The 12,833-nt window shown below is 40.9% G+C and overlaps 1 protein-coding gene across 2 annotated transcripts in view; it reads left to right on the forward strand.

The window, feature by feature from the left end:
- Window positions 1-11,833, forward strand: part of UBXN11 (UBX domain protein 11) — a 38,857-nt gene extending 27,024 nt beyond the window's left edge. Inside the window, exons 10-14 of one of the 2 annotated variants that reach the window (XM_077481050.1) lie at window positions 6,577-6,694; window positions 8,035-8,138; window positions 8,432-8,499; window positions 11,314-11,439; window positions 11,515-11,833. In XM_077481050.1, the coding sequence (XP_077337176.1) occupies window positions 6,577-6,694; window positions 8,035-8,138; window positions 8,432-8,499; window positions 11,314-11,439; window positions 11,515-11,647 (549 nt within the window). In that variant the 3' untranslated portion in view covers window positions 11,648-11,833. Of the gene's footprint in view, window positions 1-6,576; window positions 6,695-8,034; window positions 8,139-8,431; window positions 8,500-11,304; window positions 11,440-11,514 lie in introns of both variants that reach the window. The other variant, XM_077481049.1, reaches the window with a different exon arrangement.
- The last annotated feature ends 1,000 nt before the right edge of the window (window positions 11,834-12,833 follow it).

Raw genomic sequence — 12,833 nt, forward strand, 5'->3', positions numbered from 1 at the left:
AATATTTAAAAGAAACCAGCCAAAAAAGCCCAGGTCTGGAGGGACTTCAGAGAGGGGGGAGAGAACGGAGGAGGGAAGTTGGAAAACCGGAGGAGGCAAGAGGAGACTCTTCGGGAGAAGAGGGGGATCAGGAGAGTGGACGAAAGCAAGATGAGACCCCATCTCAGATACCCACAAAGGGAGAAATGCAGGAAATGTTCTTAAAATTAGAAAATACAATTAAAGCCGAGATCCTAACTGTAAGGAAGGACATGGGGTACTTATTGAAGCGAGTAGAAGAAATGGAGGACCAAACTGGAAGACAGGCCAGGGAAATAATGGAATTAAAAATACAAGTAAAGAAGTCGCAGGAAGCGCATAGAGAGACCCGGTATAAGTTAGAGGAACAGGAAAATCAAAGCAGAAGACAAAATCTGAGAATTAGATCATTGCCGGAAAAATCGGGAGAAGATCTGGGCATAAAAATGGGAAAGATATTTAACCCCTTATTGGGAAAAGAAGAAGGGTCAGAGTTAAAGTTAGAACGCGTACTTAGAATAAGGAAACCTCAAGGGCTGAGGGAAGAAACTCCTAGAGACGTAATAATAAAGTTTCAGCAATATGAAGATAAGGCGAAGATCTGGAGTAAGCTGAGAGGCCTGGCCCCAATTCAATATGATGGTGCAGCGTTACAGATTTTCCAGGACCTGGCTCCGGGAACCCTGGCTCGCAGAAGAAGATTAAAGCCCTTATTAGATCAACTGAGAAACGCAAATGTAAAATATAGCTGGGGTTTCCCAGCAGCCCTTGTAGTACAGAGGGAAGGGAGGACGCTTGAGCTCAAAACCCTAGATGAAACTGAGGATTTTTGCAATAAAATAGGAATCCCAATCCCACTGCTCCCATTAGATCCTTGGGAGGTGTATGGATGAAGATGCCCAGGAAGGGGGAACTGTAGGCAACTCAGTAGTGGTTCAATGGTCCTCTGCCTGTTTTTCCCAATGTTGTTTTTAGTGTTGTTGATCTTGGGGTGGGGGGGGGGGGGGGGTGCGGTGGAGGGGGAGGGAGGGGGACCGGGGTCTTTGGGGAGGTGGAAGGAGGAGGGACGCAGTCAAGGTCATACCCTAGGTGATTGGGCTTGCAAAGGGAGTAATACTCATTATGCAAAGCAGAAGCCCGGAATGGGCAGGGAGGGTGGGTAGGGAGGGGAGAGTGGGTTGGGGAGGGAGAGGGGTGAGGGGGGGGAATTGTTCCTGGGGGGGCATTAAGATTTACCAAAAGGCGTGGAGTAAGGGTTCCCAAAAAAGGCCCGGATGGCTGAGATAAAACTAGTGTCATACAATGTTAAGGGTCTGAATTCGCCAGATAAGAGGTTTAAGCTCTTAAAAGAATTACAACAACTTAATGCAGAAATAATTTTTCTTCAAGAGACGCACTTAACACAAGACACAAATGTAAAATTGTACTCCGCGAACTATCCAACCTGGATTTACGGAGATTCACCAATTAAGAGGGCTAAGGGAGTGGCGATTGGGTTTAAGAAGGGCATTAAATATGAGGTCTGTGACAGGCTGATTGACCCAGAGGGGCGATATCTATTTTTGAACGGGACAATAGGAGATAGAAAGATTACCCTAGCTAACTTATATTGCCCAAACAAAAACCCAGAGAGATATTTGATGCAAATGTTGGGGAGGCTTGCGGAGTTCAAGAAAGGAGAGGTAATAGTAGCAGGGGACCTTAACTTTTGCTTGGATCCAGCCGTTGATAGTACGTCCGGTGCAAGGGGGAGGAATGTGAAAAATATAAAAAAAGTAAAATCTCAGTTGAGGTGTAGTCAACTGATAGATGTATGGAGGATACAGCATGAAAAAACAAATGATTACACGTTTTTTTCCCCAGTGCACGGGACGTATACCAGGCTGGATTATTTCTTGGTCGATCATAGGTTACTGGAGTGGGTTTCAGAAACGAAAATAGAAATTGCAACTTTCTCAGATCATTCCCCAGTTGTTATGATGTTGAAGATACCTGGGACACAGAGACGCTCCTACTCTTGGAGGTTAAATGAGGAGCTCTTTTGTGATAAGAAAGTGGTGGATATCATACAGAAAGAGATTGAATTCTACTTTAGAACAAATAGTACAGAAGAGGTATCGGGAGCTGCCCTATGGGAGGGCCATAAGGCATATGTCAGGGGTATCCTTACAGCTATAGGGTCCAGAAAAAAAAAGGAAAAAAAAGAAGAAAAGGAGAAGTTAATGAGAGAGGTCTATAGTCTGGAGCAGAAGCATAAAATGCAAGGGGGCCAACAACAGGAGACCTTCCATAGACTGATCAATAAGAGAGAGGAACTAAAGGATATCTATGAGGAAGAAACTAGAAGGGCATTTTTAGGTAAAGCCAGAGAAAGGTACTACTGGGAAAATAAAATAGGAAAAAATTTAGCGAGACAAGTGAAAAGCCAAAGAGGGGTCAATTTCATCGACAAAATAAAGGATAAGAAGGGTAAAATGGTATACACGTCTGGGAAAATAGCTGAAGTATTCAAACAATATTATGAGGCCTTGTACAATGTAGAAAAGAGAGGAGAACAGGGAACAGGGCAAAAAGAGAAAACGAAAGAGTTTTTGAGGAAAGCCAAAATGCCCTGTTTAACAGATGGGGAGAGGGAGGATATGGAGAGTCCCATCATTGAAGAAGAAATTTATAAGGCCTTAAAAGAGACAGCCTCAGGGAAGAGCCCGGGTCCGGATGGGTTCGTAATTTCGTATTATAAAAAATTTAAGGAACTCTTAGTCCCCCACTTGTGTAAATATTTTAATGGATTAGGTACTGACTTCGATATAGGGAGGGAATCATTACGGGCAGCGATTACTTTAATTCCGAAAGAGGGGAAAGATCAGACTCTTTGCGGTAGTTACAGGCCTATTGCGCTCCTAAATACGGACGTAAAATTATACGCTAAAGTAATAGCCGCAAGATTAAAAAGAAACATGACAAAACTGATCCATCCGGACCAAGTCGGGTTTGTCCCTGAGAGAGAGGGCAGGGATAACGGAATAAGGGCCTTACTCCTTACCCAAGCTTTAAAAGATAGTGGGTCCCCAGGTCTATTCCTGTCAATTGATGCTGAAAAAGCATTTGACAGGGTAGACTGGGGACTCATGCTAGAAACACTAGAAGAGATGGGGGTGGGCCCGAGGATGATCTATTGGATCAAGGCATTATATAAGAACCCACAAGCGACGGTCAAGGTCAATGGAGAATCTTCGACTCTGCTGCAAATGAGCAATGGGACCAGACAAGGGTGTCCATTGTCGCCCTTATTGTTTGTGATCTCCCTTGAACCCCTGCTGGCTGCAATTCGTAATAACTCAGATATCACAGGGATTAGAATAGGGCAAGAGGAACACAAATTAGCTGCTTATGCGGACGATGTGCTCTTCTTTATCACAAATCCCAGGATTACGATCCCGAATCTGTTAAAAATACTGGAAGAGTTTGGACAGATTTCCAATTTAAAAATTAACCTCGGTAAATCAGAAGCTTTAAACATAAATATCTGCAAACAAGAAGAGGAGAGATTAAGAGCACAATTCTTCTTTCCCTGGCGTAAAGAAATTAAATATCTGGGGGTCCTCCTGTTGAATAATTTAAGAAAACTATACCTAAAAAACTATATCCCTTTATTAGACGAAATCAAGAGCGAAATAAAGAAAATCTCAGCTAGCCATCTTTCGTGGTTAGGCCGGATAAATGTGGTAAAAATGATCTTAGTTCCAAAGATAACATATAAATTTCAAATGATGCCCATTGCACTCCCTGCGACTTATTTTTCAGTTTTAAGGAAGATTATATCGAAGTTCATTTGGCAAAATAAAAAACCGAGAATTTCATACGCGGTATTAAGGAGAGGGAAAGATCAAGGGGGGGTGGCAGCCCCAGATTTAAAAAGATATTATAAGGCTATAGTTTTGTCACGGGTGGTAGATTGGGTGAAAGCGGCAAAGGATAAAAGGTGGGTAGGTATTGAAAATACACTTTCACAAACACTTTTAGGAAGAATAATTTGGAATCCGCCACGATATAGGATTTTAGGTTTAAACACTCACAAGATTACACGATTAGTTTTCAAACTATGGGACCAATTGTACACACAAAAAAAGTGGAATTATAATTCACCGTTGATCTATTTGAAAGACAATGTTTATTTTCCTCCAGGACAACGAGAGATAGGGGGAAATTGGATTTTAAAAGATAACGCACAATTAAAAGATATATTAGTTGATGATAATTTAATCACATTTCAAGCACTAAGAGAAGACACAGATTTAATGAGGTTGGATGAATGGCGGTACCTCCAGTTAAGAACATTTGTCTTAAAGCTTCCCCATCCTTTACGGAGTAAGGAAGAACTGGGACCCTTCGAACAACTATGTCAGCAGGACAAAACAACAAAAAAAAAAAGAAAAAATATTGGTTCGATTTATAAAATATTTTCAGAGGGGGATGAACTGGAGGAACCGGCATTCTTTAAAAAGTGGGAAAAGGATTTGGGGGTACAATGTAATACCCAAATTAGAAAGAAAATATTAACTTTAATTCACTTTGCGGGGGGAGGGAATAAATTAATAGAAACAAATTATAAATGTATAGCAAGGTGGTATGCCACCCCTGATAAACTCAGTAGGTTTAGAAACGATCAATCGCCGGAGTGCTGGCGAGGATGTAAGTCAATTGGGAGTATGGGCCATATATGGTGGGATTGCCCCAAAATACGAGATTATTGGAAAAAGATAATAGAACTAATAAAGGTGGTCACGGGAAAAACGATCAGAGAGGACCCATGGACTGTGTTATTTCATGGGACAGAGGACACAATTAACCAATACAAAACATCATTAGTTCCTATTTTACTAGACGTCGCAAAAAACCTTATCCCGAGAAAATGGAGAGAAAAAGAAAGCCCCAAAATCCAGGATTGGATTCGCCGGGTAACCGAAAGTCAATACATGGAAATTGATGAGGGCGGAGATGAGGTAGTAGCCATAAAGGAGGAGAGGGGCAGGAAATGGGATCTATGGGAAAAATTTAAAAAATCTTGGCGATACGTGGAGGAAATAACGCAGGTATAAATATGGGAAAGGTATAGTGGAAGTAAGGTTTAAAGTAGAACCCTGAAGGATAGAAACCAGGAACAGGGAGGGGGGAGGGAGGGGGTAAAAGAGAGTTTAGGGGTACAAGGAGAGGAGGAGATACGAACGAGATTTGGGTTTGATGTCTTGCCGTTGGTTGCGGGTCGTGTACCTCCTCTCTTTGTATCCATAATAAAGGTGGAAAAAGGGAGAGGGTTAGGGGGGACGGGAATAAATTTAAGTGAAGTTATATGTGAAGGAAGTTAAGGGGTATATTTTAAAGAGATATTATAGAATGACTTGGTTGTTGTCCCCTTCTTTTGGCTCTTTTAACGTATAAATGAATAAAGTTTTTGACTGAAAAGGTTTACTAAAAAGAAGAGTTCAAAAAAAAAAAAAAAAAAAAAAAAAAAAAAAAAAAAAAAAAAACAAAGCCTATAGTATAGAAGGACTAGAAAGGGTAAATAGGCTTTCATGGCTATATAAAAATGGCAGTTTTTTTTAATGTCTGTCTCTCTTCTACTAAAAAATAAAACTGTAGTCAAAGTCAGGGGCGGACTGACAACTCATGGGGCCCCTGGGCAATAGATTATGGGGCTGCCAGGCAATAGAATATTATGGGGCCCCCAGGCAATAGATTATGGGGCCACACAGTATATACACACACATACAGAATACACACACAGAATACACACATTGAAAAGGTACTGGAGAGGCGGGGCAGCTATAATCTTGGGATTTTTTTTTTAAAACACAGATTTTTACATACTGTCCCTGATTTTATTGAGGCTGGCAACCCTGATGGGGCCCCTTAGTGGTATGGGGCCCTCGGGCAGTGCCCGAGTGCTCGAATGGTCAGTCCGCCCCTGGTCAAAGTGACCGTGTCAATAGAAGAGGTTATACCCATTTCCCTGGTAGCCTGCATCTCCCGACTTCCCTCCCTTCTCCCTGTTGCAGAGTTACAGCCTCCCATCATATTTTACAGCATTCAACATATTGCATCCTAGAGTGTTGGATGCATGTGTCCCCTGCTGTGCATTAAGGTGGTTTCATCCATTACCCCTATGTCACATATAAGCCCTGTAGTGATATAGGGGTCCAAGGATGGAACCATGGTGGGAAGCAGGGGACACATGGATCTGACACTTCTGGAAGTGGGAGGTTGCAGCACTGGAACAGACGGAAGGTAGTTGACACAGCTTGCCAAAGAGATTGGTATAAACGTTTTTCTATTCAAGGAAAGAGCCATTTCAATATTTTATAAGCAACTGACAAGGATAAAGATAGTTCACTGAATACCAATTATTTTTTAGTGTACTTCATTGAACATCATCAGTGGTTTAGTCTAAACAGATTTCTTGTTCAGTCAGTTCTTCCATTGTGCTGCAGATGTGGTTGTAGGATGGTTTTTTATAATACAAAATGAGCACTGGATGTGGAGATAAATATTTCTGTGCAGGTTAAAGATTTGCGTGATGTGGTGTTTCGAGAAAGAAGGTCATGGGATGAATTCCCTGGTACTGGTCACACTATTGGAGGCGCAGAGGGAACTGAAAGAGAGACCAGTGAGTTACCAGGTAAGACCATACATAGAAGTTCACCTTTAAAGTGGTGGTAAAACTCAAACATGAAATATGAACAAAGCATATCCCTCTATGGTGTGCACTTGTCTCTATCCAAGGTACTTAATAGGATTTCTGGCTGCTGCCTCCTTTCTGTTATCTGAGTAATTTCTGACAGCTTTTCTTGACTTCAGGAGATAAAGAATGAGTGAGAGCAGAACTCCAGCACACAGCCTCTGATTGACAGTCTTAGCTGTGCATGTTTCCTGTGTACTGTGAGGAAGAGATGGTGTCCATTCCCTCCAATCAGGGCTCAGAGGCCTTCTCTCTGTGCCCTGCAGTGTCTGACTTTAGTTTCCGCCTCCTGCATTTGAGAGCTGAGAGATGTTGTGTAAAATCTCTGGTTTAGAAGGCTGTAAATACACAGGTATAACTTATTTAGGAGGATTTGTTTAATCTCTGTATCACCGGAGACTAGTCACTTCACTAAATCAAGGTTTTTCAACTACTTTAAAAAATACATATTTTTTCTGAAAAAAATGTGCATTTCTTATTTATTTTTCACAAGAGCCTGCAAAAGCATTGCACCAATGATCAGTGGATTGTGGGTGCAATGTCAGACTCCTATGTATTCTTCTTCCAGCTTTCTGCCCCTACCCCTTCAGTTTGAAATCTGGTTGAAGTGTGGGTGGACTATGAGTGCGCTCATCACTACACTAATCATCCATTTAGAACATGGATCTCAAACTGGTGGCCCTTCAGCTGTTGTAAAACTACAAGTCCCATCGTTCCTCTGCTTGTGGGAGTCATGTTTGCAACTGTCAGCCTTGCAATGCCTCATGGGAATTGTAGTTTCGCAACAGCTGGAGGGCCGCCAGTTTGAGACCCCTGATTTAGAATTACAAGTCTGTCTGCTGCAGTAACAGAAAGCACTTGTAATGTATTCATTCACAGGTCTCTGTGAATGAATGGCGTGGCTGTGTGGATGGAGCACAAATAGCATTGGAAGATACACATCAGAAGTGGGGAAGTCGCCTTTTGTGGTGAAATGTATAAGCAGACTGCACTGCAAGTTTGGAGCACACTGGTTTTCTGGCAGGATGAATATGTATATTTGTTATACTAACAGCATTTTTAAAGAAACATAACTTAGAGAAATGTGCAAGTACCAAAGATTTACAGTTTTTGTTTTTATATTTTACCCATGTACTGTATTTACTTTAGGTGGGCTTTCCATTTGATCTTTGTAAGGAAATTCAGTGAAACCAAATGTTTGCATCTCCCTCTTCTTAAAAAAAAAAAATATATTGGGATGTAGGCTTAGTATAATTAACGTCTTCATTTTTTTTGTACAGGTCGCCAGTTATCTGTTGATCAGTTTTTGAGCCGACTTCCAAAATCTGTTGTGCGTGGTGGCCGAGTCTTGGATATTCAGGGTCCAATAAGAGAAGCCCTCCAGGTACCCATAACTTCTTCATGCCAGTGCCACACTGGGAAATTCTATATAACCTTACCTTATATTCATAAGTCTTATTTTTAACAAAATATTACTGCACTGACCTTAAATCATGATAGAAGAGACCATAAGACATTTTTTTCCTTTCTGCTGTGGAACCTTTAAAGAATAACATATTTTTCTCATATTTTACAAGCATTGATAGACAGCTATACAATTCTAGACATTTAATTGGTATAGATCAGCTGTGGTCCTGTTTGAGAATAATGTTCCAATATTTTCTGTCTATGTCATAGGGATCTAAAGGAGAAAAAACACGAGAAATCTTAGTAGACTCTCCCCATGTGTTATTAATGGAGAAAAGGTAAGTCTAGTTTGAGAATAGATCTGTTTCCATAATAGGGTAATCTGTATGCTTTGCATGGCCCAACCAAAAAAAAAAGCCCCTGCAGTGGGCTTCCAGCCCCTAATCCTCACTCCCTTTAGGTTGACCCTATACTCAATAAATTACAGTTGGTAAGGACATGATTCAAGCTTTTTTATTTTTTACATAGAAGGCCATATGTTACTCAGGTGCCTTTGTGATCCACCACCGAGAGGTTTGTCTCTGTATTAATAGGGAGGCTGTTGGGTGATTATTTCCAACACACCGATACAGTTACTGTAGTTGACTGTTGTTTTTGATTGTGTTACTTTAAACAGACAAATATTTAGCAAGCATAATAAAATGACAAATATAGATGGCTGGTGTCTGTTTCTGAGGAGCCTATTTCGGTCTTTGAAAGGCAGAGATTTCCTATTAAAGAAGCTTTAAGCTACTACAATAAAATGCATGTGGGAACAAATTGCATTATAACATTTAGGAGGGGCTGGTAATATACCCACAAGCTGAACTCCATTTTATTTCCACCAAAGTAAAGTTAGACTGATGTGCGGCTTTGAAATCACACTGAAGTAGCGCAATTTCAAAGCCGCACAGGTGTGAACCGGTTATAAAAAGTTCTTTCTTAGGCTGGTTTCACATGGGCTGTCCTGATCAGGTGGACCTCATCGAGCGAAACGGACAGGCGGTTGGTTTCCATCGGACAGCCAAATAGAGAACAGCAGGGCCGTGTCTGTATCTGCTCTGCATAGTGGAGCAGATACAGTCCTGTCATCAGCCTGCTCAGCTGAGGGATCCCCTGTTGAGCGGGCAGATGCCCATTACAGTGACTGGCTGTGTGAAACCAGCCTTAAGCCTAGTACACACATGCTGAATATCAGGTGACATTCAGCCAATGGCTGAGAGTACTGTGCGGAGTGTTCTGGCGGGGGTGCCACCCCCCTATCAGAACACAATAGCTCAGCATACTAACATCTAATTGTCAGTTTTTTGTTTGTTTTTTCGTTCAACCTGCTGGGTTTGTTTAAAAAAAAAAAAAAAAAAAAAAAAAAAAAGTGTGTACTAGGCTTAAGGCTGGGTTCACATGCAGCTTACAGCAGGGGTCCGGTGCATTCCTGTTCTCCATTTCAGGCCCACATTTTTGCCTGAATTCGGACCTGAAACTGAGCCAAAGACACACAGGACTCCTGTGCAATCTGCTCCGCAGCCGCCACGCAGATGTGTGAATCGGCTCCATTGAGAGCTGGTCACAATCTCCTGTCATGTGAATTGGATGCGGTGGAAACCCACATCCAATTTGCACTAGTGTGAACCCAGTCTTAAACCATTCTATCAACTCAGATTGCCCATGCTAGATAGGATATCCCCCAGCACTGTCTTATTTTAGAGCCAATACAACAATCGGCTGAGAAAAACTACCTAGGCCAGTCAATTCTTCTGCATCTAGAGAATAGACTGTCACCCAGTTAGGTGGGTTAAATTTAGACGTGAAACACACAATTTGTAGTTCAGCTACATTTGACAAGAAAAACTGACCCACCAAGATGCCTGTCAGTTTTTCAGACAGTCCTGATTGGAAACGCCATGCAGGCACATGTAAACAGACTAGACAGTAGACAGTGAATCCAGCCTAAATAGACAGTGCCTATTTAGGCTGGATTCACACCTATGCATTTTTAGAGCTTTTTGTATTTTGCAGATTTGCACTACAGAACGTGTTCCATAGGAAACCATTGTAAATGGACTGTAGTGCAAATCTGCAAAATGCAAAAAGCACTAAAAATGCATAGGTGTGAATCCAGCCTTACAGACACCTTCTTCCAGCTAGGTCCAGAAAAAAAATAAAACAGAAACATGTCCGTTTACATCTGACCACCCATAGACCCACCACAATCTATCAAAATTTGGGCACAAACCGAGTGGACACAGATAAGTAAAAAAAAAAAAAAAAAAACTGACATCCATCTCAATCAACTCTGGTTCAGCAAGGGATCTGTTCATGAATCCCCTGCTGAACAAAGTGCAGTGCTGTATGTGAAAGGACCCTTACTCTAGAGATTGTTCACATGTGCATACTGGGCAAAGCATGACAGAAACTCACAATAATACAAATGTAAGTATAAAGCGCAAGTTGCACTATTACTATTGAGGTGCTTTAACGCTAAAAATAGCACCTCTCATATCTCCCCAGTGCGAATGCCTGAGTGCTTTCACACTGGGGCGGCACGTTCTGAAAAGTCCTGCAAGCAGCATCTTTGGGGCGATTTGGGAGTGGTGTATACACTACTCCTGACATATAACCTGAACCTTCTCCACCCTATACAAAACCCACTTGTGACTTGTATCATCTTTAAAGTCTAACTCCAGATATTTTATTTTCATTTTAATAAGAGTGAAAAAAAAAAAAAAAAAAAAAGTTAAAATGAGTGCCTTTTTGTTTGTCTGTTAGCTCATTGGATTGTATACACCACTCCCAAAATGCCCTGCCCATTGAAAATGAATGGGCAGCGCTGCCGTAACGCCTGCAAATCACTTTGGCAGTGCCGCAAGACAGGTGCTTGTAACCCTTTCTTCGGCCGCTAGTGGGGGGTTACAAGGCCAAAAAATGCTGCTAAAACTAGTGATGCTTTACCGCCGATGCCTTCAGTGTGAAAGTAGCCTAAGATTTTCAAAAGAAAATTCTTTCGAAATTTGGCTCATGTATGGCTGGCTTTAAAGGCGTTTCAAAATAATCAGAATGAATTTATAAAAGTTGGGAATAGAACATTATATTGCATTATTTTGAAGTAATTCTAGGTCCCAGACAGATGCGGTTGTCTGTACACTGCGAATCAAGTCTGAGAATGGAGAAGACACATACAAAGTACGAATGTTGTCCACAGAGACCCTTGGGGGTCTGCGGAACCACCTATCAAAACACAGGTGAATAGAAGTTTCATATACTCACCATGGAATGTGGCCCCAACATACTTAAAATAGTTTTTTCTTTACTCACAGAACTACTGAAGAGGACTTTGATATCATCAATCGATTGCCTTACCGAGTGTATGACAACAATGAATGTACTCTACAAGAAGCTGCCCTTGTACCCAATGCTTTTCTCCTTCTAAAAAGAAAAACTTTAAAATAACCCTGGTAAATGTATATCATATGGCAATTAACCCAAAAATGACTTAGGAATCTATTAGAATTACACACTTTGCAATTAGGTTTAATTATGTGTGTTTTTATGTAGCTTGTATGCAATTTATATTAAAAAAAGGGATTTTATATTTATACAATTAAAGTTTTTACATGTGCATTAAAGTATTTAAATAATATTGGAAATTTCATCTCTACTTTGATTATTGATAACAAAGCACCAGTTTTTGGGGGGGGGTTTTTAAGCGTAAACTCACACCTGTTCCTTCCCCAAAGATAACAACCACAGTATTAGAGACTTGTAGTTTTGGGTGGAGTGAGGACGGTCCCCCTCATTTCTTGTCCTGTTGACCAAAACCTCTACTGGCGACTAGGAGTTTCTAATAGAAGTGCACCGAATGGAAATTTTGGTTCCAAAACCAAAAATTCAGGATACACTTGGCCGAAACTAAGTATATTTTTATATATAACTTTATTATATTCGACTTAACATTGTCAATTTAAATAAATATGAATTTGTCAGCCATTATCGGCACCTTTAGCGCAAGAAAAATGCATCCCTTTAAATTCTATGTATGTCTTCACACTTCCTTTGTGGTGGTAAATAAATGCATCAAAAACACACCTCGTTGAAATGCATTGAAGATGAAGCCACACCGCATCAATGCCGCACCCGTGTCCTGTGCAAGTTCACCTTACAGATTTTTCTGTAAAAGTGAACCCTTTAAAGTGTTTTTTGAGTTACATTACCTATGAATATCACACCATAAACACAGTAGAATTGAGTTTTCAGCACCATTATCGCCACCTCTTTATCTGCAAAATGCAGAAAACACCATTTTCGGACACCAAAATTTGGCGCATCTTCTAATTTCTAACAATAAAAACCTGATATACAACCTGAACCTTCTCCATCCTATCCAAAACCCACCTGTGACCTTTATCTTTAAAGCCCAACTCCAGATATTTTATTTTCATTTTAATAAGAGTGAAGAAAAGTTAAAATTAGTGCCTTTTTGTTCTGTCTGTTAGCTCATTGGAGGACATGTCCCGCTCTTCCTATTTTTGTGACATCCAAGCAAGAATACTGTATTCTCAGGGACATGGAGACACAGTCAAAAAAAAATTGCATATCCCTGGTATAGAAGATGCTATGTGACTTGCCCATATCCTCC

Source organism: Lithobates pipiens, unplaced genomic scaffold (assembly GCF_037356315.1).
Source record: "Lithobates pipiens isolate NorthernLeopardFrog02 unplaced genomic scaffold, aLitPip1_a1.2 Scaffold_16, whole genome shotgun sequence".
Lineage (NCBI taxonomy): Eukaryota > Metazoa > Chordata > Amphibia > Anura > Ranidae > Lithobates > Lithobates pipiens.